This window comes from Chaetodon trifascialis, chromosome 3 (genome assembly GCF_039877785.1).
Source record: "Chaetodon trifascialis isolate fChaTrf1 chromosome 3, fChaTrf1.hap1, whole genome shotgun sequence".
Classification (NCBI taxonomy): domain Eukaryota; kingdom Metazoa; phylum Chordata; class Actinopteri; order Chaetodontiformes; family Chaetodontidae; genus Chaetodon; species Chaetodon trifascialis.
Window position 1 is genome coordinate 19822107 of NC_092058.1, and position 26019 is coordinate 19848125.

At 42.2% G+C, this 26019-nt stretch overlaps 2 protein-coding genes across 3 annotated transcripts; one reads left to right on the forward strand and one right to left on the reverse strand.

The window, feature by feature from the left end:
- Positions 1-912: 912 nt before the first annotated feature.
- LOC139329182 (keratin, type I cytoskeletal 18-like) lies at positions 913-5133 on the reverse strand. Of its 2 annotated transcripts, none has more exons than XR_011602054.1 (7): positions 4469-4998; positions 2921-3003; positions 2405-2561; positions 2121-2285; positions 1900-2025; positions 1357-1641; positions 913-1216 (listed from the first exon to the last, which is right to left on the reverse strand). XR_011602054.1 is itself a non-coding variant. In XM_070959366.1 (7 exons), exons 1-7 carry the CDS (start codon positions 4922-4924, stop codon positions 1177-1179), a joined length of 1248 nt encoding a protein of 415 aa, XP_070815467.1. In that variant the 5' UTR covers positions 4925-5133; the 3' UTR covers positions 913-1176. The 2 variants fall into 2 exon arrangements, 1 of the variants encoding a protein (XP_070815467.1); XM_070959366.1 differs by having other exon boundaries at positions 1421-1641; positions 4469-5133.
- A 5581-nt stretch (positions 5134-10714) lies between these two features.
- Positions 10715-17029, forward strand: LOC139329178 (keratin, type II cytoskeletal 8-like). Its single transcript, XM_070959362.1, has 9 exons — positions 10715-11225; positions 12754-12962; positions 13755-13815; positions 13947-14042; positions 14160-14324; positions 14693-14818; positions 14912-15132; positions 15268-15308; positions 16422-17029. Exons 1-9 carry the CDS (start codon positions 10773-10775, stop codon positions 16709-16711), a joined length of 1662 nt encoding a protein of 553 aa, XP_070815463.1. The 5' UTR covers positions 10715-10772; the 3' UTR covers positions 16712-17029.
- Positions 17030-26019: the final 8990 nt, after the last annotated feature.

Sequence of the window (26019 nt, forward strand, 5' to 3'; positions counted from 1 at the left end):
TTCGTTTATTTCTCTGTCATAGCACTCACTGAATCCTTTGATCATGTTTGGTGCTAAACTTTAAGGAGATAAATATCTTTCTCTGGGATCTCCATGAGTTCATGGCAAAAGTTTGAAATCAACACTGTCCAATCTAATTCATCATGTTAAGAGTACCCTTGTTCGAGCTCTCATTTACGGGTCCTGCTTGAACAATTGAGATCTGTCAGTGATGATAGAACAGTGATGATTCTACACCTAAAATCCTCAAAGGCTCGGCCCAGACATGGATATGTGCATATTGATGCATATTTGTTAATTAATTATTTTAAAGACACCCTTTCAAACTGTTATATCATCATAAATTATATTGGACTAATGCATTGATGTGTGAGCAGCTTAGTGTTGCAGTTACATAGAGTTGACAAATTCGGCAACTTTCTATATGCCTACTGTTGCATTGTTAACGATGCATCACATTTTGTAAGGTTCTATGCTTCTATGCATAATCTTTATCTGGAAACTAGTGACTGCTGTCAAATGAATGCATTGCAGTAGATATAAAAAAGTGAAGCATTTTTTGGATAAGAACAGGATTAAAAATGTTAACAACAGATGAATAAAGTGATACGTTTTCAGGACTGTGTATCTCCAGGTTGGTTGTAAAGTTCTTCTGCCCCTTGTGGCTAAATATCAGTTAAGGCAGCTTTAAACAATCTGTGAAATGTTTTTTGTCAGCTATTTCTTTTTTTTGGGGGGGGGGGGGGGACTCTTTCTTCAGCAGAATTGATGGAATCATATTAAAACCATGTATTTCCTTTAAGCTTTGTTTTTCAAACTACAAGGGCTGTGAAAGTGCAATTCATATGACAACTTATCACAAAACATGCACATTCTTAGGTTATGTAACAATAACAAGTGCACAAGAACAGTGAGTGTTGGTCAATAAGTGGTTTTATTCATTTTCATTTTGCTGTGAGTTCAGTTGACAGTTGCTTTTGAAATAGCCCTGTTTCACTGTGGTGTGGTCTGAGGCCTTTATTCAGAATTGCTTAAATCATTTATGGTTTACACAGTATGCAGTCTTGGTTCAAAACAGGCTTTAGTTGATTGGACGAGCATGGAATTTTTTCATAATGAATAGTTGTGGGTTGCTCTGGTTTCATTGTTGGGATGGTCCAGAGTCTTTGTTCCGAATTAGATTGTGGCTGCCAGCTCATCCAGTGCATCCTGGAGCCTGTACAAAACACAAATGAAACATTTTTGACTTTCAAAATATTCGCATATCATGTTAACTGACTGGAACTACTGCCTCACTTCATGATGTACTTGTGCTGGACCATGCAAACCATGATAACAAGTGATTTTAGTATTCACCTCCACCATCATCATCACCTTGCTTCGATCTGTTTTTTCTCCTCCACCTCTCTATAATTCTTACTTGTAGTCTCCACCATCCAGAAGACCCTTGTAAGTGGAAATCTCGGCCTCCAGTTTCATCTTCATGTTGAGCAGGGCCTCATAATCTTGGGTCTGTTGCTGAATGTTTGCACGCAATTTGGTCAGCTCCTCCTCCAGTCGGATAATGATGCCGTTGTACTTTTCCATTTCCATGTTGTTTCGTAGCTCTGTGTTGCGTAATGTGTCCTCTAAGGAGGCTTTCTGATAAAGGATTGACAAGGAGGAATCAAAAGTATGCCAAAGTTTTTTTTTAGGCCAGGTCTAATTTTGGAGAACATGGGAAAGTTCCAACATTTGTGAAAAAACTATTTGGGAAATATTTGCTGCTTTACAAAACCATTTGACAAACATTGTTGATGTGAGTGTTAATGGTCAGAATGGATTTGCTTATTTTATGTTTCGAATAAAATGAAAATTATTGAGAACAGAATATGAAACACATGGGGTATGCATACTTACTAAGCTCTGCTGGGATGCAAGTTCAATTTCCAGGGTCTGTATCTGTCTGGATAAGTCACCGACCTCTGTCTGGGCTCCCTGGAGAGCCTCTGTGTTCTGTGATACCTGCACCTGCACCTCTGCAATCTGATAGGGAAGACGGAGAAAGGGTGTTAGCCAGCAAACCAGCTACTTCTTTTAAGTGTATTTCTAAATGATTATCCTTGATAAGATTACATCACCTGATTTTCATGCCATCGTTTGAGGTCATCTGCATTCTTCATGGCAATCTTCTCATAGTTAGCCCTCACATCCTCCATGATCTGGGACAGGTCCTGACCTTTGGGAGCATCAACGTCCACTTGCACGCCTGACTGAGAGATCTGATTCCTCAGCTCCATCACCTCCTATAGGAGCAACAGAAAGAGAGAAATGAACAAAAATGTTCATCACGTCATGTGACCTGTGAGCCACTGCTCCAAGGTGATGAAGTGTGGTGATTCATGTGGATGTGCTGTAAACTCACATTCTCATGGTTCTTCTTTAGGAAGGCAAGTTCCTCCCTCACGGTTTCGATCTCACTCTCAATGTTCATCCTGGTCATGTTGGTGTCATCTATGACTTTCTTCAGCCCAGCAATGTCGGCCTCCACAGACTGACGGATTGCCACCTCATTGTCGAACCTGCAGGAGTGCACAGACACAAACTTTATTATGCACACAATCAGCTGTTATACAGTATATATATACAGTGCTATGAAGCATAAAGCTTTGAAACAGCAACTCTAAAGGTTCAAAGAAGTGTTTAAGATACAAATGTGCTATTGTTGAAATCCTATTCCAGCAGATGTTGTAGATATTAGACCACATGCTCAAACTCTGCTATGGCTTCCTTTTGCAAAGCTAATAAATAACCTTTGACACCAAAAGCATGTCCGTCTTTGTACAGGATGTGGACAGTGAGCTTAGATGTGCCTCATTCATATAAGATTTACAGATAAAACAACAGAAACAACTCTGAGATTGAATTTAAAACAACATACTTTACTTTGAAGTCATCAGCAGCAAGACGGGCATTGTCGATCTGGAGCACAAAACGAGCGTTCTCCGCAATCTTATCAAAGATCTGGACAGAAAAAAAGAATTTATGACAGAATGTGGTTTCTTTGACCGGTGGGTGTCACAAAATAATTTTACCCCCCTAATTTTGCTGGATAGAAAGTGCACAGTTGTAGTCTGCTCCCATCATTATGTGTGATGAGATATCAATGTTTGCCACAGCTACAGAATTAAACATGTGATTTGAATCACTGTTTCCCTTATGTAACAATAGAAACCTCAGAGTCAGATTACACACTAGTACCACAACATAGTTGAATCCATAGTAACATTCAGTGAAAAGAGGAACCACAGACTGAACGACAGGAAAAGGGGATGTTCCCGTGCCAAAACAAGAGTCTGGATTGTTTTAGCATTGTTGGAAAAATGTGTTTCCTGTCTCACTAAGTCATACAGAGAGTTTTTCTTCTCCCCAATGTTCGCCCAGCTGCTGTCTCCCTCTGCCATTTTCTTTGTATGTATCGCTGTATGTGTTCATGTGTGCAGGGGTTGGAAAATTCTTGGTGCATGAGTGTGCTTGTGAGTTTATACTTTCTAGTGTCTCTGTGACATCCCATCTCAGAGGAAAGGGGACATACTTGTCCCCTTTATGTGTCGAGAAAAAGATCAATGTGTCATTATGTGACATTGAAGATCTGGAGTCTGCAGAAGAATGTGACATTTGACTCTGCGACTCTGCTGACTGGAGCTGATTGTTATACAAGCAGTGCACTCACACGTAGCTATGTGCGTGTCCCCGCGCACGCGCGCACACACACACACACACACACACACACACACACACACACACACACACACACACACACACACACACACACACACACACACACACACACACACAGTCACGCTGGCAGTCCAAGATCCTTTGTGTGTGTGTGTGTCATTACTACCACACATCTGTTTCACATTGAGGCCCTCCTACAGCACAGCATGCTTGTAGAAAATTTGCAAGCAGGACCATTTGGAAACGCTTTTGTCTGGTGAAGGCTGTTTGAGAGCTTTTCAGTCCGTCTCTCATGATGCTACCCGCGTGTTGGTGATTCATCAAGGGAAGTAATGGCCACTTTGTGGCACGAAAGAGTTTTGTGGGGGAGGGTTGGAGCTTAGGAACCACACCCTTCATTCTCTTGCAAGAAATTTGATAACCTACAAAGGAAAGGCTGCACATCTCAGCATGATCTAAATTTTAACATGAGGCATTAGATAAATAATGAATTCACTCATAAAACCTACTGCCACAAGTACGTTTACATTTGAAACACTGTCTGTGATGATGAGTGCCATCACGCGCCCTCAGTGATTCTCATATTAGAGGCCACATCAAGCATTTCTAAAGCATTTAAACACTCAGATCCCTGTCTGTCTCTCCCAGTTGTATCAACCAACAACCACAGCTTCCCAGATTTAGACAACATTTCATACTCAACTTCCACCTGCTCATTTTAATGGTCGTTGTTCATTGTCATGCTTACCTGCCTGCGTAGGTCATCTATGATGGGTTCATACTTGCTGTAGTCTCTCATGTCAGGCCCTGCCTTCTCCATAGCCTCCATGATCTTCATCTCCAGCTCCTTGTTGGCCTGTTCCAGGTTCCTCACCGTTTCCAGGTAGTTGGCCAGGCGGTCGTTCAGGTTCTGCATGGCTCCCCTCTCGTTGCCAATGATCCCAGAAGTGATACCACCGCCAGTTGCCACAGATGCACCGGCACCACCAACACCAGAGCCCATTCCACTGCTCAGCTTGAAGGCAGAGGAAGAAGAGGTCATTGGGGCACTAGACCGGAGAGAAGATGTGGAGATGGCGGATATGCGAGCACCCTGTCCACCAGCACCACCATAAATGCTGATGGCACGCTGCTGGGGTATGGATCGGGTCATGGACATGTGGGAAGAAGGTATCTGCTGCATGTTGGATCTTCTGTAGCTCATTTTGGAGAAGTTTAAGTTCGACAGAGAACGAGATGAAAAATGAGATGTGGAGACTCACTGCTGGCCGGCTTAGAAAGTGACGCTGGCAGCGGGAAGTGGAGAACTTATACTCCTACTTCTCCCTCAATCACAGCTGGTCTCTCAGACCCTGCCCACTTCAGCATCGCCACAGTCCTCCTTTCCTGCTCCCCCTCCCTGCTCTCTGAGGCTCTTATTCACCCGCATGTTCCCCTTTTAAACTGACAGTATATCTTTGGTCTCCAAGGAAATGTGTGAGGCATTTTTCTGTTGTGAAAAACATTCAGATTTGATCAGCCAGAGCAAATTCATTCATTTAACTGAGCTACAGAGATCACATAAACCACAGTTCACAAGAAGGGGAAGACAGCAGTACACACTTCAATAGAAAAAGCTGGAATGGAACCCAGACTAAAACTTAAAGGGTAGAATATTCTTTTCAAAATGAGGCTTAGTTTTTAAGCATGCAACCAAATTCCTTTGGTTTGCCCATAAAAGGCTTAATGTCTACCATTTGCTGCATAGTTTCTAAGTTTGTGGTTAGCCAGACCCCAAAATAAACAAATATTGCCAACCTTCCTATCTAGACTAAACTGAAAGTGAGATAGCAGCTGCAGCACAAATTCTTTTAGTTGAACTAAAACAGAGAAAGAGGGAGGGCACAGCTTGGTACTGGTTTATACTCCTAAAGTGCAAAATTAATGAGGATAAAATATCTTCAGCATGACGAGTTGTTTATCAGGGTAGGTGCATTCAGACAGCTATTACTAAAACTGAACGGATTTACTGATAAATACAGTTACAATTACAATAGCATTTCAACGCAGTCAATAGAGTGAGCAGCATCAACAGTGAAGCCTGCCATACTGTAAAAGGAAAATGACACCTAAGCTTTAAATATACCCAGAAGACCTGAGAACAGATGGGATGCATAAAGCAGGAAAGTAAGCCAATAGCACTCTGTTCAAAATACAATGAAAAGAAAAGAAAAGCTGCCCTCATTCACCATGTACTGCAGGCGATTTGTTTTTCACCAAACTCCAATACACAGTGTTGACTTTGGAAAGGTTCATATAGGTTTAACTGAGGCTAAGGCTGTGGTCAAACAGGAGATTCACGCTGGGCCCCAGAGAAGTGGATAACAAAACTAAATGAGCCTCCCTCAGGGGAGACTGCCAAAGGCTCAGACACCCTCCTGAGTGTTGTACAGCCTAGTTCTTTTCTTTCCTGATCTTACCTCACCTTCATGGTTGATCAAGTTTCAGTGTTTCTCACACTTCACACTGGCCCCTCGCTGAGCATTTACTTAGAAATCTCTTTTAAAAATATTCAGCAATAAGAGGGAGAAAGACAGTATATACATATACAGAGTAGCAAAAAGCAAATACAAAGCAAGCACTGATGAGTCTGGCCTGCGATGTGGACAGGCATATATAAAGAGGAACGATGAATTCAATTAGCATGACTCATACCTCATGACAGCGTCTCTCCTGTCTTGTTTGTTTGAATGTGAGTTGGCAACAGTTTGCTTCGTCTTTCAGGACCCAAAACACCCAAGAAATTGACAAATAGAAAAAGGGAAATGCCTTAATGAAGAGTTTTAGCCAACAAATCCATGGTATATAGCATATTTATGGCCAACACCTTTTAAATGAAGAGATTTTTAACACCTGCTTACTCCACGTGTTCATATGAAGAGTTTATTTTTTGGTGAATGATAACTCCACAGATTTTAGCTCTCCTCATTCAGTATAATCTGGACCTGATTTGCACACCTCTTTCCCAGATAAGACAGGAAAATGAAAAGCTGGAGAAGCTGGAGTGTGTGAGTCATAGTAACGCACATCAGGAATCTGGAAACTACCACAGCAGTTCATGTGCTTCACAAATCTTGGACGACTGTCAGCTTATTACCACTCTCAGCCTAGCGTGGCCTTGAATGAACTTCACTTCCCTCCCTCTTTCTCTTCAGTTTCCCATCTCCCAGCTTGTGTGCAGAAGGAACACTCTCACATGCTTATATACAAAGTCCAACACATGTATTTGCATATATGCATATGCATATGATTGTGCAGACCCTGACAGATGCAAGAAGGAATGCCGACATGCATGTGACTCTGATAGTCTTGCACACTCAGTCCCTTACATCCTCCCTTCCTCTCATGATCACTCCCCCAATGACTCACTCAACATGCTCAAAAAGCACCAAAAGAGACTTTTCTCTATTTATCTAATGTATATCGATGGTATATTCCAGTTTGAAGGCCAGGACCATTGGCAAAATGTAGGGGTCACACATCAGACATCAGTGAAATGTGTCGACTAAGAGACATTTTCTCTGTGGGATGTCATGTCCATTTCTAGCACAGAGACATTTCACAGGAAGACATTAAAGGAGCAGTGAGTTAGAACTGTTGCAGAGTCACCTACTGCCATTTCTCATGTGCACATAAATGATTAGTTTCATCTGAGGAAGTAAAACTGTTTCTATCACTACATGATAGACTGAATGCTAACAACAGGCTCACAGTGGCGATGCTAACATGTTAATGTTTACTAGATATGCTTACCATGGTCACCATCTTAGTTTAGCCTGTTAGCATGCCAACATTTGCTAATTAGCAAACTACAAGTGAGCCTGATTGATCATCTGGGAATATCAGTAGCAAATTCCGCAGAAATGCAGCCGACTTGTGACATGATATTTCACTCTGAATCACAACTGTCGCATTCATGGTGGCAATAGAGGTAACATCACCAAAATCAGCAAGTTTCATCCATGGGGACTATTAGATATTAGATATTTTCATCTGGACTGAAGTGGTGGACGGACAAACTAGCACTGCCATCCCTAGAGGCATGTTGCTAATGTGAATCATCAGCAGCATCCTCTCATATGGATCAAGTTTCATGAAGCAGACCACCTCGTGATCAGTGAGGAACAGTGATGAAACCATTTGGCCACATCATGCCATGCCGCTCCTCCTGTGCAGTTTCCTGGCTGAAAACATACTTCCACCCTTCGGTCACTAGGTGGCATGAGCCTCACAGCAAACACATATGGCAGCGAGAGATGAGTGTGGGGGTCTTCACTGCACATTCTGTACGTTTCTCCCCGACTTGTGCCCGTGAGTTCATGTGCGTTACCATTGTTTAATGCTTTAACATGCCTCAGTGTCTGTCTGTGCTGTCGGCTGTTTGCACAGGCATCACAGGGCGAAGCAGGAAGTGAGTTTTACAACTGATTTTACTGATAGTTTTGAGGGCTTGGCAGGGTCCTCCTGAAGACCACAAAGTCCAAGTTTAACGCCACAGCTGAATCCAACACCATCTCCTCGTAGATGTATATTCTTACAGACAGACTTGTTGAACTTTAGAAGTTGTTTCTGCATTTCCTTGTTCTATTCTTTTTTCTGCTTGTCCCTTCATTTTAGGCTTTAACTTGAGTGTGCTTTTGAATTGTGTATACTGTGTATAAAGCACTGCATGCATCAAGTTCATTATAACCATGCATGCTGGGGTGATGTCATCACGGTTGCTTTACCGTTCAGCCTGCTTAAGATTAATGCAGACCATCATGGATCACAACCCATTCAGTCATTGTGACATAGGTTTGTTTCTTGTCTTTGCTAATTGTCTTCTCATACCCCCCACTTGCTCATCGTCTCTCCACCCCTCCTCTCTGCCTCATAGCATGTACGTGTCTCTCTCAGCACATTCCAGGCTTGATGTGTCATATAGCAGCCTCATACAAACCAAAGCATCACCGGCCTCTTAAGAGACGTAAGGTCAGCTGGTTAGCTTTGTTCTTTTCTCATGCAGAAGGAATGAGGAATTATCTGCAGAAAGAAGAAAGGCAAGCCATTGTGAAATAAATACAGCTCTGTTGTCCATCAGTTGGTGTATTTGTCGGAAAGGCTGAGTTAATGAAACAACAAGCACTGCTTGACTTGTACATATATGGTTGCTTCCAAGTTTAGCACAACAGCTCCATTGTGAAGAGTCACGTCACTGTTTGAAACAAGCCAAGCAAAACATGCATTTTTTTTGATTGGTGTAAAGCCTGAAAGTCTCTTTCAGATTGTTAACATGTACTTTCCACAACACGTGCCCCCTTTGCCTATTCACAGTTGGTTTCCACACACCACAGTACCCTGGGAATTGGCTCTTTTCATTAGCTGGTAAATAGGTGAAGTTTTTTTTTCATAACCATATAAAACCTTGCAAACAAAAGAATAGGGGTGTGGTGAAAATGTCGGCGGGGGGAGCAAGAGGCTTATTCTGGTGCAAATTAGGCAACAGTCATCGAAACGAGAAAAGATTATGAGTCATAAATCTGCAGAGTGACAAGCGAATCATGGTTTCCACAGTGTGAAACGATGCTTGAGGTTTGTGTTTTAAATAAAACTGTCACAAAATGATAAGGTTTTACCAGAAATGTGTTTTCATCTTGAAGATGTGCAACCATGGAAACATCAATCCACATACTCTATCTATCTATCTATCTATCTATCTATCTATCTATCTATCTATCTATCTATCTATCTATCTATCTATCTATCTATCTATCTATCTATCTATCTATCTATCTATGATGTGCAGTCTCAGTGTTTTTATGGGTGTTTATTTATCAGTGGATTTATGGGTGAGGAAAGCTATTTAAGACTTAGGTGGGGTTCAGAGTAAAAGAAAAAGACAAAGTTTGTTTGCTCCTCACCTGGCTGATATGGAAGGAATGAACATCAATAATCCTTGTGTGTGTGTGTGTGTGTGTGTGTGTGTGTGTGTGTGTGTGTGTGTGTGTGTGTGTGTGTGTGTGAGTGTGTGCATTGCCTGGTTTGGTCCACTGATCGTAGCTGATAATGGACATATGCAGCATGCTGCACCTTATAATTGTGCAATGTGCAGACTTTAAACACAGGCTTTTACTTTGAAGTTTGAGATGGTTCAACTTGTAAAAGTCTACTTACCTTTTTTTGCTTTCTCAACCATTTTTTCTTTTTTAAGTGTTTTGTGTAAGATTTGTTGCAACATATCTGCTCAAGAACCCTTTCGCTATCCAATAACACTCATATAAACAGTGGAACATATGCAGTGGGTGAATCTGGTTCTCCCACAATTATGAGACACTCACACTCAGCAACTGCAATTTACTTTGCAATATGTCGTGTCCGTGAGAACTGTTGTAAAGTAGAAAAGGAGGTCATAAAATTATGTGCCTGTTCATTATACCCAAGGTTTGACTTCATATTCTGGTGTTGCATGTGTGTGTGTGTGTGTGTGTGTGTGTGTGTGTGGGTGTGGTTGTGGGTGTGGGTATGTGTGTGTATGTGTGCATGCATGCATGCATGTTTGCGTATAATTAGAATAGTAGTAGAATTTTATAGTAGTAATTTTTAAATGCAGATGGACTGGGAGTGTTTGTCACGATGATGTAAAGCAATGTAATGTTTCAAGAATGGAAAATGCTATTTCAAAAAAGCCTAGAAGGTGGATAAGACTCAAAGAGTCTCCCAGTGTTTCTGCAGTAGTTTTATAGAAACTGGCACACTGACTATTATGTAATTCCTGTGCTCTCTCCAGCAGCACACTTTGTGTGCTGTAAATGTGTAACACGATGCGATTTTCTTTCCTGACATTCCCTCATCTTCTCCCCCCGATCCTTCACTCCCCTGCTGAGGACACCAGCCAATAGCACCTCAGCAGGGTCCCACCCCTGCTCTGATAAATAGCACCGGGGACCAGGGAGGGTCTATCTGCCTGACTCTCCTTCCCTCTACACAATCTCTCCTCTTGCACCACATCACTGCTACAGACACCCTCTGTGACCATGTCTGTGAGAGCCATGAAGACCACCACCTTCTCTTCTGTGTCGTCTTCCAGGGGCCCATCCCAGGGCTTCAGCAGCCGCTCCTTCTCTGGCTATGGTGGCCGTGGTGTGGGTAGCGGCAGGCAGAACTACGCTGTCCGCAGCTCTTATGGGGGAGTGGGCAGCAGTGGTGCAGCTGTGGGTGCTGGGGGGTTTAAGGTGGTCGGTGGGTATGTTGCTGGGGGGTCTGGACGAGGAGGAGGTGGAGTAGAGTTTGGCTATGTGGGCTTCGGTGGAGGTATGGGAGGTGGCATGGCCAATGAGGTGGTGACCCCCATCACTGCGGTGACTGTGAACAAGAGCCTGCTGGCCCCCCTGAACCTGGAGATTGACCCCACCATCCAGGTGGTCCGCACCCAGGAGAAGGAGCAGATCAAGACCCTGAACAACCGCTTTGCTTCCTTCATTGACAAGGTCAGTCAGCTTGAGACTCAGATACAAACACCATCGTCTGAGCAGGACACTTTGTCCTTTAAGCCCTAAAAGCTACATGGGGAAAATTGCAGCAGGAGCAACAACCTGTACACACAGTACGCTGCTTTATAGGTTTTTGTTCCTGATGTTCTGTTGGTTACTATGACTGTTGGAATAAAGCTATTAAATTCCACACTGGGTAGGCAAATAACTCAGGAGCCTCAGAGGAAATTAGTATACTGCAAGCCAAAATAGCTCAAGGTGAAAGAGGTCATCGTTGAGACAATCCCTGTGGAATCTGTATATATAACAATATGCAGTCTGCTAAACTCCAGGCACTGTGATTTGGTGGATACAGGTTGTTTTGTGTGATGGCTTAGCTTGCACACATGTTTTCACCCTCAGGTGAAATCCTAGCTCTCAGATAAAGATGATCAACCTGGACACAGAGTACATACTGTACAGGGCTGGGATAAAGAGCAGAACAATTTTGCTTGAAGGGTTGCACACCAGTGTGAGCAATTCTGCAAGACAGAGACTTAGCGGTAATGAAAGTAGACAGAATGACAGGTGTCTTTTTGCATTCTTGTTCTGCAAAATCTTGTTATTATGGGAGTGGCCGGGGAAACGTTTGCATAAGACAAGCTCGTTAAACACTGAATGGGTAGATCACTGTAGTAAAAAATAGACAGTAGTCTGAACAATACCCCATTTATGAGGCTGTATAATAATTAAGGAAGCCATTTTCTTAGCTGTAGTGTAAATCAGTGTTATGCATCCACAATCAGTATTATGACTGAAACATCTGATACAACTATCTTATCACACAGAAGCTTGCACTCTTCTCCACCTGATACCGACCAGTTTCTTTAGCTATCACTCATTGTAACCCTCTCGTTTATGGAGGCACCCTGGAGTGAAACTGTAAATCAATCATAGTGACGTTAATCCTTCAGATCGTAAAACAAAGCTCTCTCCCCCTCCTCTACATACCATCATGATATGGCACACACACGCAGAACTGTGTGTCTCATCCTGTTTGCTGAGTGCAGCAGGACCCCGCCCAGGGTCGGGACGCTGAATAGAAAAGTTGTAAATGGGTAAACTGTGTCCCAATCGGGAAACAGTGCCTCTTTGTGTCGAAACACGGCACTATGGGTTAGAATCGAGTCAGGAGTAATTGATGTGACATTTGGAGTCAGTTGGAGGTGGGAGAAGTTCAATTAGTCATTTTTCTCTCAGTCGATTGTGGTGCGTTTCTTTGTCCATCAGCAAACAGAGTGAATCCATTCATGTTTTTTGAGTCACTCCCACCTTCTCTTTACATGCATTCTTTGCCATGTCTCACTGACCACCCTCTCCATGCATCATAGAGTTATGTATCGATTGAGGAAACAATGAGTTGGATGATTGTGCAGCACCATGTTCTCATTCTTTTATTCATCAACCTACTGATATCCATGCATCAAGTCTGAAACTCAGCCTTCACCATCAATCCACTCACTGCCATTTCCTTCTCTGTCTGCAGGTACGTTTCCTGGAACAGCAGAACAAAATGCTTGAGACCAAATGGAAACTTCTGCAGGAACAGACCACGTCTCGCTCCAACACTGACGCCATGTTCGAAGCCTACATCGCCAACTTGCGTAAGCAGCTAGACAACCTGGGACATGAAAAAGCCAAGCTAGAGTCCGACCTGCATCACATGACAGGCCTGGTTGAGGACTTCAAAAACAAGTGAGTGAAGTACAGGATTTAAGCCTTCAGTAATATCTTAAAATATCTACAATTATTGTTTCATATTAACTATGCATCAAATTCCTATTCATACATTAACGTAGTCACAAAGAGTCTGCAGTTTCCCTCAGCTCTACAAACCATTTTGGCGTCTTTCAGCTCAGCTCAATAGCTCAATAGAGAAGTGTCATTTTCACTGAAAAAACCCACTGTACACCACTTGCCTCGCACCATATGACAACCCCCAACAAGCAACCAGCAACTAGCTGGTGAATATAGAAGAGAATTTAGCAGCTTAAGAGCCAGATAATTCCCTCAGCAGTTAGTACAAACCAGGTCCGCTCAAGGTGGAGGCTCGTGGATGTAAATGTATTAATCATTTTCAATATCTCAGCACTGCAGGCAGTGTGACACTTTGCACAGGAAGTCAGTCAATTAAGGGAACTTGGGATCCTTGTACAGTTACAACGCAACACAGCAGGTGTTGCTTTTGGCCCATGGCCCACCATTAAGTGTCACTTTTGGCCCTCCGAGGGAAAAAGTTTTGGCTGCTGCTATAGGCCAGAACAGAGATAAAGCAGAGTGACTCTTGGATTTATGTTCACCACATGGCCAGAAACACATCACCATATTAATGCTCATGTAGCTCCATATGTTAATAGACAATTGTTTGTACAATGAACACTACTTCAGTATAGTAGTGTTGGTCTTACAGCTTTATTCTGGTGCCCCCAAGTGACAAAAAATATAATTGTGGGTTTCAAATTTAAAGGACATATTTTTATTTTTCAGGTATGAGGATGAGATCAACAAGCGCAATGAGTGTGAGAATAACTTTGTCCTCACAAAGAAGGTCTGTTTTGATTTTCTACCATATAACTGAGCTTGAAACTGTCATTAGCCATTGAACAAAATGAGTCCACACCAGGGCAATTTGTACCTCGGGGTCTGGGATATATGCAACAATGAATTTTCTCTGTGTAGGACACTGATGCAGCCTACATGGTCAAAGTGGAGCTGGAAGCCAAACTGGACGGGCTCTCTGATGAGATTGAGTTCTTGAGGCAGATCTTTGAAGCAGTAATAACTTTATTTTACTTATCAGGGGCACATGGACAAATAATTGATGTAGCTATATGTCATCTTAAAACAAAGGGCATTTTTCATTTCTTCTCTGCTTATTTTCATGTATTATAGGAAATCCAAGAGCTGCAGGGCCAGATCAAGGACACATCTGTTGTGGTGGAGATGGACAACAGCCGCAACCTTGACATGGATGCTATCGTTGCGGAAGTGCGCGCCCAGTATGAAGACATTGCCAACCGTAGCAGAGCTGAGGCCGAGTCATGGTACCAGACAAAGGTGAGATTACCCCTTCATCAGAGAGGTCAGCCTCTCCAGGTGAATTAATTTTATTGTGCATTTAAAACCGAAAAATAGTCCTTGTTTTCTTCCTTGAACAGTAAATATTTTGACTAGGTGTACATGGCCGAGGGTGTAGGATGCAACTCCTCTTACCATACCCTTCTTTACTTAAATTGCTTTTTTCTAAAAAGTGCCGTCTTCTGATTGCACCGTATGTTGCAACCAGAATGCTTCTGCTTCCATTCATGTCAATTTAGAATGTACCAAAAACACCTGGTCTGACCCCAGACTTAAGACAACAAACATACCTGGATTACCACGTTGCCTTTCCATGTGTCAGTCTGACTTGTCCCCATGTGCACCAGTATGCAGAGATGCAGCAGTCAGCAGGCAGATATGGTGACGACCTGAAGTCAACCAAGGCTGAGATCGCTGACATGAACCGCAGGATAATGAGGCTCCAGTCTGAAATTGACATGGCTAAATCACAGGTGAGAGTTCCAGATTTGAATATTTAGACATGTCTTACTGTAATAGTTTGTCTTGCACAGCACATCACTCTGCTTTTCCTCCTCTACTCTCAGCGGAACAGCTTGGAAGCTCAAATTGCAGAGGCTGAGGAACGAGGAGAGCTGGCGGTGAAGGACGCTAAACTCCGCATCAGAGACCTGGAGGAAGCTCTCCAGAGAGCCAAGCAGGATATGGCCATGCAAGTCCGCCAGTACCAGGAACTGATGAACGTGAAGCTGGCTCTGGACATTGAGATTGCCACCTACAGGAAGCTGCTGGAAGGAGAGGAGGACAGGTAAGATGTTAATGTGAGAGGCCCTTGTGCATCACCCTGTGGAAGTGATGAGAAATGTTTTCTCTGAAGGAATCTTGTTCTGTATATCTCACCATAGTCTGCTTGCTTCTGTCTTTTTTCTTTTTTTCTTTACAGGTTAGCAGCTGGAATCAAGACCACTGTATCCAAACAGACTTGTAAGTTCATGTTTGACTTTGGTGCAAACATTTAAAGTATTTCACTGCTGATTTTCACCATGTTACAGTTTCGAAAATTTTCCAAAAGCAGGATAAGTCCTGTTCAGCGTCTCAGGGCAGCAAAAGAATAAATGTCAAAACATGCAACGAATGCAGCATTAACATCCTGTTAACAGAGACACACTGCAGTCAGGGAAAGCTGTAGTTTTTCTCCACTGTTTTGATGCCTGGTTGGAAACACAGCCCTGGTTTTGAGAACAGGTGACACAAATATTAAAACTGTGCCCAAAACACCAAATACATGCCCCTAAAGATGTCAAAATTGCATCCTAGTGTCAAAAAGAAATCAAACAAATATTCTCTCTGGTCAGACGCCTTCGATAAACCTGTTTATGTGACAAACCCAATGTTAGTAAGATGGTAATGGTGCCATCACAGGTGAGGAGAGTCACCTCAGTAAGTGTAACCTGGAAAAGCTTTTAGTGTTTTTCAGCTCTCCATTGATTAAAAATAAAATCTCACCTCCAAGAAAGAGAGACAGCAGATATTGATATTGAGCTTGGAAGCTCCACTGAACTGCTGCACCAGAGTCTGATGAAATCTCACATTGTCTAAACTGTAAAATACTGTAACAAAGTTTGGCAACTGTTGTCCCACTTAAGACCCCCCCCCATACAGTATATTTACATGCTATACAATAATTTCAAGTGTAAAAAATGAAACTAAGGTAATGTCAGTAATACAAAACTATACATATTTACTATACATACTTGCACAGAAGAGCTACAGATATAGAACTAGAAAAGTGCTAGTCAACCCCGTCTTCTTTATTTGGCCACAAGTTCTTCAACATCACACCTTATGTCTTCTTTTATAATACATCTGCTGGGAAAGAATCATTCTGCATGTCTGATCCATCCATGGAAATTTTAAGCACATGTGTCCAGACATCCTGCATTCACTGTGTCCAGGCGGGACATCAGTTCAAGTTCCAGACAAGAGATCTCAAAAAAGACAAAACTCACTCAAAGCCTTTGTAGATACAAAGTGTCCACATATCAATTCTTTTTCCACTGCTGTGTTAATGAGCACCTTTTACCTCTGACTATACAGCGATGAACTACAATGCCTATGGCCTGGAGAGCTCCCGCACCCCATCCTACGTCAGCTGCTCCTTTGGTGGAGTCAAGGCCAGCAGCGGCTCTTTCGCCGCCCCAGAGGGAGCAGCGGTGAAGAGCACCACCGTCACTAAGACGGAAACTGTGGTGATCAAGACAGAGGAGAAGAAGGAGGAAGAGGAGAAGGAGGAGGAGGTGGAAGAGCAGGCAGCAATCGAGGAGCCAGCTGCTGTGGAGAAGAAGGAGCAGGAGCAGGTGGAGGCTGAAGCTGTTCCTGAGGAGTGATGCTTCGTTCCCTGTTTTGTCAGATTTAGGATTTTGGTCTTGAAAAAGCACACACTCTCTGCTCTATTACTCAGTTCTTAAATGATTCATTCACCAAGGTGCCTTCACCTAATAATGGCTGTGTTTCTACTGTCAGAGGTGTAAGCACAGCTTTCCTTCAGATGTCCTTTATGAAGAGGTGGACGGGTCTGTGTTCAACTTTCTGAAAACTCTTGTAGGTTAATAAGTTCTTTACTGTCAACTGCAGTCAAAGTCACTGCCCGTGGTTCAGTGATACCTGCACCACACTTCAACAGCAGGTGGCACTATTGTATGTGTTTTCCCCTGCTGCTCCATCTGGTTGTTTGACCAAAGCACTGCACATCAACCTATAGCAAACAGCTGATAGGAGCAGTTTGGGAAAAATGAGCCATTGCCATGCTGATCTTCTTAGACCAAACCTGCTGTACCTAAACAGTTAAGTAAGAAGACAACCAGTTGCAACAGTCTTCTTCTGCTTAAGTAAATCTTTTTCGGTGTACTACTGTTGGCAATACCTCTTTGCTTGGCAATAAATCTTCTTCAAAAAGTGTTTTGTGTGGTGTTCTCTTTTTCGGTAGTTTGTAAGGGTCCATATAAGCTTTTTTTTTTTCTTTTTTCTTTTTATGTAGTTACACATTCAGTTATTTAGCATTTATTTTGGAAAATTAACTCTTACTCTTACCTTAACCTAACCCTAACCTCAGACTCCACCCTAAATTTTAATGATTTACATTATGGTGACCTGTATTTTGTCACCACAAGTAAGGCAAATCCCAAAGTGCCTGTCTAGACAGATTTATGTGAGTAACGTGAGTAATACATCGGCACACATCACACACACGCGCAAACACAACAACAACAACAACAACAAGTTATACTTTTAAGAGTTGAACAAATGAAACTTCAATGACAGAAAAATGTCAATCCACACATTTCTGTTGAACCCCTGACATGTCCCAGCCTGCCTCAGTCTGGATACGTGCTGATTATCTTTAACAAAAAAGGACTGAAGGTTATGAATTCCTACAAAATGTAAGCAAATGTCATCTTCCAGACATTTAAAGTTTACACAACACAGTTAAAAACAAACTAGCCTAAGTCTGTAACTCTATAAGTCTGCTGGAGTAACATATGTGATTTATCAGGGGAGCGGGCTGTTTTTCTTTCAATAAGTGTTACTTAAGAAGCCTTTTCATTGCCAGATGAACAGGTTTGTACATGAATTACGGGTGGTGGTGCCATGCCCAAGGCTATACAACTTCTCATGAAGTTAAAGACTGAAAGCTGCACAAATCCCACAATCCCACCCATTGTTCGTGGCTCAGAAAAGAAGGACCGCTGCTGACATACACTGGGACATTTTCAGGTGTGAAGGCTTGATCATTTAACTTCACTAAGAGATGATATCACCGCGGAGACATGCCCTTTGTACACACAAACATTATCGCAACAGCAGCTGTAACAGCTGACCTGAAATGACAATAATAATTGATTCTACACTGTGGGAAATAATAGCTTTCTGACAGATGAGGGGATTAATACTAGTCTCTAATCTGTCTGTTATGTGGTGGCCCTGGGAGCTCAATGCACTGCCACTTAAGAAAACATGCAAATAGACACAATGCAAGCAAATGTAAAATTTAGATAAACATCTTCAGCAATTACACACATGTGCAGCATGTGCACTTGCACAACAACCTACAACAGAAATGCACTGCAAAAACAGAAAACAATAAAATACAACTTGCTGCAAGTACAGAAACAACCAGCAAGTTGTTCAGAAGACAAAGGCAATGAGTTACAAAACAGTTCAATTCACTTAATGGAAACAATTTAGTGTCATTTTAACATCCTGATTGCATAATTCAGATATTAATTGAATCAAGAAGCTAGTAATCAGCAAAAGTTGCTCGATTATCAGCAGTGGGCATCACTAAAAAGCAAATATCTGCAGTGGTATCTGAATCATGCACTCGTGATGATACAACAACAATAACAAAAAACTTCATTCATCATTTCCTCATTTGTCTACACCCCTGAAGGACGATGTCAGTACTTGTGGTGGGTTGTTTTTGGTGACAGTGTGTTTCTGTATTTGCTTGTTTTCTCATATTGTAGAGTGTTGTTTTTAAAAGATTCTGCAAGATGTTTTCTTCATTTGCTTGTGTTTTTCTATTTGCCTGAGTGCAAATATGCACAATCATATTTGCACTGTGAGAGACTCCACATGGACAGCTGATTTACAGTGCACATGCTTTCTCTCTAATCATGTTTTGGTTGAAGGTTACAAATGCACAGCTGTGATTAGTGCCTTGTTACAGCTAACCATCTTCAATACAAACAATAACTCATCAGCTCTGAGTTTCAGAATGCATTGTTTGGCATGAGGTGTATGCTCTGCGGTAAAATGCACCTTTCCCTGTTATAACACAACTCATTTAATCAGGCTCTATTTTTACTTGGTCTTGTCTAACCATCTTAATGATTGAGGCTTAACGTCTGAGTGTCTTTTGGGAGCTGACCTGATTGTTTGTCCTGAAGAGGAATCTGGTCTGACAGCCTCTGCTACACCTCAGCTTAGTGTACTCTAACACAGGATGACTTCTGCAGCTGCTGCTGGTTCTGCCAGCAGGCCTGCTGCTTACAGTAGATGCAAACCAGCTGCTGCATTTCATTGATTGAAATGAATTCATACATTCATTCCTGAAAAACATTTATTCAGTTACTACCAGTTGTCCAATCATGGTGCTACAACTCTGCAGATGACACACTGAACCAGGATCATGCAGCTCCTCTTCTCTGCTGTGCTGCTGAACTAATGTGTACTGCTCTTGTAGTAGCAGGTAGGATTTCCCATGCTTCCATGTCTCCTGTTTCAATAGTTACACCCCTGAGTAAAACCTTTGTCAGGGTAGCAAGACCACAGTCGAAAATAAGTCCTAACAAATAAACACTGCAACAAAACACAACAGATTTTCCGGATATGTGAGTGCGAGGAATGGGGCGAGGCCACAGTGGCAAGAGTGAAATGAAAAGCTTGAAAGAACTTGGCAGGATGACAGTGATTGATTGATGTGCAGCACACACCAACTCCCATTCCTCAGCGTAACCTGGGGTTAACAGCCTGACGTGTAGTCACAGGTACCAGTTTTACCTTTGTGTTATGTAATCTATACAATATGCCTCTGTCTACACCTGTGTGTTACGACCAGGAGCAAATACATTGACACCTCAGTGAGAAAAGAAAACCAAATGAGCACTTTTCTCACTGCTTCATTCGAAAGCCTGCAGGCAAATGTTTCAGCATTACACTTTAAAAAGAAATGCTTGTGTAATCCTTTGACCTTGATATAGGTTATCTTTATCGGAGCGCATTCCGGTCATCGCCCAACTGTATGCCAATACTAACTTTAAAGGCTTTTAAACAGAATATTTGTTTGATATAGTTCTTTTGGTAACATTGCTTTAGATTTTTCATGCAGCATGGCAGTGAAGGCCTGCATGGCAGCTTATGTTACATCTGTAATACAGGAGCCAGCCAACACCACACAGTGAGTATAATTCCAGGAAGACCTGATGAGTACTATGCACCTGAGTTGGCAATGGGTCCATCAAAGATCAACTTTTGCCTCAGAGATGTATTAAATATCTGACACAAACTTTGAAACAGCAAGGTGGTTTAACTTAATATTGTGCTCAATGGCAAAGTACCAAATGTGAAATCTGCTCTCAGGCAGGGACTGATTTTCTTCTGATAGATGCCAATAAAAAACACATGATGACTAAAAAATGATTAGTGTTTGATATGAACTCCAGGGGCTCATGATTTGATATGTAAACTGTCAGCTTTAACAGTCTCAATACACCATCTGCTACACAATTAATCACCATGTCAATTTGCTTCATCCAAGATTTGTCTGTACAGGACTTGATATAAAGAGTGCAGGACTGACAGGTGTTTTTAAACCATTAAAAAAAGGAAAAAGCTCTTCTCTCTGCTTGATTAACAGGTCTGAATTCCTCTGTAGGCCCTGGGAGGAGATTACTGACAGAAGATCAAAATCTGAGTGCCTAACTTTCTGGATGCCAGGTTGAGGTGTGCCACTCTTCTCGTGGGTAAAACGAAATATGCAAAACAGCAGCTAAAAACAGCTGCTATTGCCTTCTGAGGAAGTCAGGCTGGGCTGCAGGATAATTGCATTGGAACAATCTTTCAAATCATGTCTTTCACACCTAAGAGCAGAGGTGCCCAAAGTTTTTCCCTTGAAAGGATGATGAGAAATAATTACAATGATTAATAATCTGGAATCCTACATATTTAAAGAACCTTTTCACCTCACAAATAATAATACACCATAAACAGTGATTTATATTCAAATTTTCTTTATACCAGATTTAACCTTGCGTCATGCCAGATCCTGCAGGCCTCAGCATGAGCAGCCTTGTCTAAGAGGAAGTCTCTGGTCTTATTTTCAGATAGCACATTTCCATCCATCCATCCATTTTCTATGCCGCTTATCCCTTTCAGGGTCATGGGGGGGCTGGAGCCTATCTCAGCTGTCAACAGGCGAGAGGCGGGGTACACCCTGGACCGGTCGCCAGCCGATCGCAGGGCACATACACACAACCATTCACACTCACACCTAGGGGCAATTTAGAATCACCAATCAACCTAATGAGCATGTTTTTGGTCTGTGGGAGGAAGCCTGAGTGCCCGGAGAGAACCCACGCATGCACGGGAAGAACATGCAAACTCCACACAGAAAGGCCCAACCCGGGAATCGAACCTGCGACCCTCTTGCTGTGAGGGATGCGCACTACCTGCTGCGTCACCTAGCACATTTCCACCGAACACATTTCTGTTCACGTGATCAGCAGTTTTTGTTGAACTGTAACACTCGTTTGAAACATCATATCAAAGGTCAAATGCAGATAAAATTCAAACTTGTGGAGCCCTGGCGTGAGGAAGTATCCTTTGAGACAGTCTCTCTGCAGTCTGTGAAATGAAAACCTCCATCTAGAGCAGGAGCCATCTGTTAATACCTACATCACCCACTCTTGTCTCAATTGTGCATGCTTACACTGATCTGCACTGTGACCAGTAAAGTCCACATATACGAAACACTCTAATCATCACTGCCTTCAAAAGTACTTATCACAAAAGCTGATTTCAAGAACTTGCCATTCTCATCAGTATATATTGTATCCCTTATTAATTATTGGTTTGTTTGTTTTTTTTTTTTTTTTTTTCCTATAATGCTCTGTGTAAGATTACATTGTCCAAAACAGGCCCCAAGCTTCTGAAACCCAGACAAGGCAAAGCAAATTTGTGAAAGCATTTGCAACACAGACGGGACATGTCATGTAAAACATTTTTAAAGCTTGAACAGACTGCCACATTGTTCAGGTGCATTGGCTTAGGGCACATCAAATGAGCTGCCTCAACTTGCTTGTAATAACCAAAACCTACTGACAAGCAGAAAACCTGGGCCCATGCACTCCATCATGATGACACTGCCATGGGCTGTCTGTCCAGTGCTTTACGGGAACTTGCAGGTGACAGGATGCTTATGCAATGCTTGGAGGGCAGGAGGTAGCAGGGTGAGGTCGGCAGCGGCACCATTAGATTCTTGCTTTCTAACATATTTCCACCATGCATGTACATATTGGTTAGTAAATGTTATTTGAACAATGAAGATATAAACGTCAAACCCTCAGAGTATGTAATTCACACATACACAGTTGCACCCCTGTCAGCCATTCTAAACATTTCATGTTTGGTTTCCAGAGAAGCAGGCTGGTTTAGGGATGCTATCACCTGTCCCTGCATACTGAAACTGATTGACAAGTTGTTGTCAACACAGCCAGTCATCTCTTGACAGTGGGAGTGGAAAGACACTTTTGGGTAAATTACTGCATAACTCTGGGGCCCCCAACATCTGGATCGACCTGTCAGCTGGACCACTTTGGTTTCAACCGAGTATCTAAGCTATGATCTTGCAGAACTAAGCTGCCCTGCCCTGAAGGTAGCATCTGGGTGTGTAGCTCTATGGTAGATGCCATTCAAGCAGAGTTGAATACCAGAGTTACTTATCACAACTAAACAGTATGCCAATCACAAGCAGCTAGATCAAAAGTCCCTCTACTCCACAAACATGATAACAGCACAGTGGCAACCTTGCACAACCCTGTTTGTTCTGTCCTAATAATTCATCATAAAAGAAAAGCTGTTGTTCGCAACAAAAGATCACAAGTTTTCCCTCCTAATTCCGCGCGTATTCCCATGGAGATAGCATGTTTTCTTGTATTGCTGAGTTAATGCTTCTTGTTGATTAATCTTTGTCTTTTAAAACTTGCCTGTTAAGAATTCTGCATGGAGCAGAATGTGTGTTTATTGTTTGTCTAATTATTGAGTATTATAGGCTGAACATGCCATGAAAGGTGTGCGTGAGGCTGCATGGGTTTTGCTTAATTTTCTGATCTGTCGGCACAACATTCATGGTGAGATATGAGAGGTGTGGGGCTGTCCTGCAACTTAATCACTGATGTTAAACTCTGATGGTAATGCTTGTGGGTGTGGACACTCTCTACTTATTTGCATCTCCCACACATAACTCTCGCTTGAAAGAATGCACGGGTGTGTCAAGCTAAATTCTTCGGATCATGAATGGCTAAATGCTTTCAAGTTTGAACCAAAGTGACTGTTTTTCCATGCAAGGCTTTCCATTTTAGGGTGATCTTTAATAATAATATAATAGCAGTAGTAATAGTATAGAATGTTTAATGTTAAATTTTGAGTCACTTTCCCAACACCAAGAACAGAAATCTTTCCGAAAATGTGATATAACCAAGGTCCACGTTGATGGCAGCTCCCTAAACTGATGTTTCTATGGATGAGCATGTTGTCATTTCTGCCTGTAGACAGGGGTGCGCATAAGGTTTTTAGACGTTTTTAGATGCACTTTCCAATCCTACATCGAGCCTCAGATTATCTGTCTCCATCCACGGGCCAACAGCTGGCTTTGGGTCAAATATCTCTGTGGCCATTGATGTTTATCAGGGCTGAGAGACGAGTGACAGATGAGATCTGGACTTGGTTTTTATTATGTTGAGATGTGAGAATCTCCCCTCACATGCTGCACTGCTAAAAGGCAGCGGCAGGGACAATTTAACCAGCTTGTTGATGTTAATTAACAATATGGTTTGCCTGTATTTACAATATGGACCAAGTCATACTCAGAGGATGCTGCCAGGCCTTTTCCTGCTTGCTTTAAGTGCATCCATTCTCTCTGTGGAGTGTCCGTCAAGTTGCAAGGTGGTTTTTGTGATGTCCTCTTCACGGTTTTTGTTTTCATCAAATAATGGATGACAGAAATTCTTTGAGTCTGTATAAAACATACCCACTTTGTCTACTGGATGTGGATGCAAACGACATATCTTGCAACACATTTTGGTGCACTCATCATTATCTTAAAGCTACAGCATATTTTGGAACCATTTTTCAGAGAAATGTCTTTTCTTCTGCTCGTGCTCAGGCTCAGTTTCATGTTTTTTTTGTAGGTGGCACAACGTCATATTTTACTTTTTGGACATCTCTCACAACATGTTATGTCATTGGGCCAATTGTGTAGACAAGATATGTGTATTGATGACTAATGACGGCTGTCTTCTCCTTCTGTTGAGTTTTATAGCAGTCGTCATCCGTAAGTGTTGCATAACCGCCATGTGCAGGATTGTAACAGCTTCCCAGTGACTAACTATTGACAGTGCCTACTCAAAGTGTCCCCATTCACAGCATTGCCCATTCTTTAACCCAGACCCATGTCAGTTGCTGCTTGGCATGCAAAGGCACGGTCTGAAATTGACATAATGCATTTTAAATTTTTCTCACACATCTGTGCCTGTGTGCACCTCTGCCTATACCCACTATCTTTCATCTGGTGCCACCCTTTGGTGGCCAAAAACATTACATTTTTACCATCTATCCAAAATTTTCTTATCATGAAGGGAATTTCCCTCTAAGGGGAAGCTTGCAGGACTTTGCCCTTGGTTTACATTTTTTCATTGTGGCATAAACCCAGCCCATGTCTACCACAACAACTCCATGTTCAAGCCAAAGGCCTTAAGAAAAACAGTTGAAGACGGTGGGGAGGTGTGAAGTGAAGATGGTAAGTATGCCAGCATGTGCCAAGTAGTCTCTTGTTAAAAGCTGCAATTTTCTATGTTTTTCTGATTTTATTGCAACTTTTACACCATATTTACAAAAGCAAACAATCTCTATTGCGCAACTTCCCACAGATTCTCACATGAACGCACGCACAGACTCAGGCAACACAATGAAAGGCCTTATAGAGGTGATGAGTATGTAATGATAAGACAGAGGTTGCTAGGCACTGCAGCAACAATAACATGAGGTGGCTACACATATGTCACAGTGGATTGTGGAAAGAGCATTTTGTCATGACAACAGGAAACAGTGATGAGTTACCCCACTGTCTAAGGAGTATCAGATAGTTCTGTTTCATCAAACTGCATGCTTGAATGCAAACATCAGCATAAATACTGTAATATAACACTCATTACAAAGTACCTTAGACAGCATTGTTTCAGTGAAGGACTGAAAATGTGAAGTGGAAATATTCACAAATAAAATTTAAACCATATCATAATGAGCCACAAATCATCTTGTCGTGTCTATAGCTCTGTGAGATCTTATAAAAGGGAGGTCCAGTTGCAATACCAAACTGGTTTGACGTTCTATAGGGGCCTTCAACCCATGACTGTTTTGAGTGAACATCTACTGAGTAACAACACCCTTTATGACTGGATTTTTGGGAAGATTCTCTAAGTGTCAGTGTAAGAAAAGAGCGTATGGCAGTAACTGCTCGGAAGTGCATAACAAAAAAGTAAGTTGCATTGAGTCACTATGAGGGCAGTGATAGCACTGAGCCTCTGACTGACTGGGTGGGTCGCAGTCTTCCTAAGAATGTGTAAACTGCAGGCAGAACAGACCTGCTTAGACAGGTTACCTGTGTGTCAGGCCCAGCACTACAGCTCATGAACTGTCCAGTGTAAGACGCTGATGTCAGGCTGGTTAACAGGCTGAAAGAATGGAAATTAGACTGATCTATAAAAATCAAAATGCTAAATGAATACTGTGTTTTGAGGGAGTTGTTGTGCCAGTCTTCACCTTGAATATCGCTAAACACATCATGGCAATCCATCCAATAGTTTATGAGCGCTTTCTCTCTGGGCAAGTGCCACACTGCTATCATGGCTAAAAACTG

What these genes read in the sequence shown, in the direction of transcription:
- LOC139329182 (XM_070959366.1), bottom strand. Translation starts at nt 4,924, where the DNA reads ATGAGCTACAGAAGATCCAACATGCAGCAGATACCTTCTTCCCACATG. An exon ending in TAAAGAAGAACCATGAGAAT is followed by an intron (nt 2,286 to 2,404) that starts GTGAGTTTACAG and finishes TTGCTCCTATAG; the next exon opens with GAGGTGATGGAGCTGAGGAA. An exon ending in CTGGATGGTGGAGACTACAA is followed by an intron (nt 1,217 to 1,420) that starts GTAAGAATTATA and finishes TGTTTTGTACAG; the next exon opens with GCTCCAGGATGCACTGGATG.
- LOC139329178 (XM_070959362.1), top strand. Translation starts at nt 10,773, where the DNA reads ATGTCTGTGAGAGCCATGAAGACCACCACCTTCTCTTCTGTGTCGTCT. An exon ending in GTTGAGGACTTCAAAAACAA is followed by an intron (nt 12,963 to 13,754) that starts GTGAGTGAAGTA and finishes TTTATTTTTCAG; the next exon opens with GTATGAGGATGAGATCAACA. An exon ending in ACTTTGTCCTCACAAAGAAG is followed by an intron (nt 13,816 to 13,946) that starts GTCTGTTTTGAT and finishes TTCTCTGTGTAG; the next exon opens with GACACTGATGCAGCCTACAT.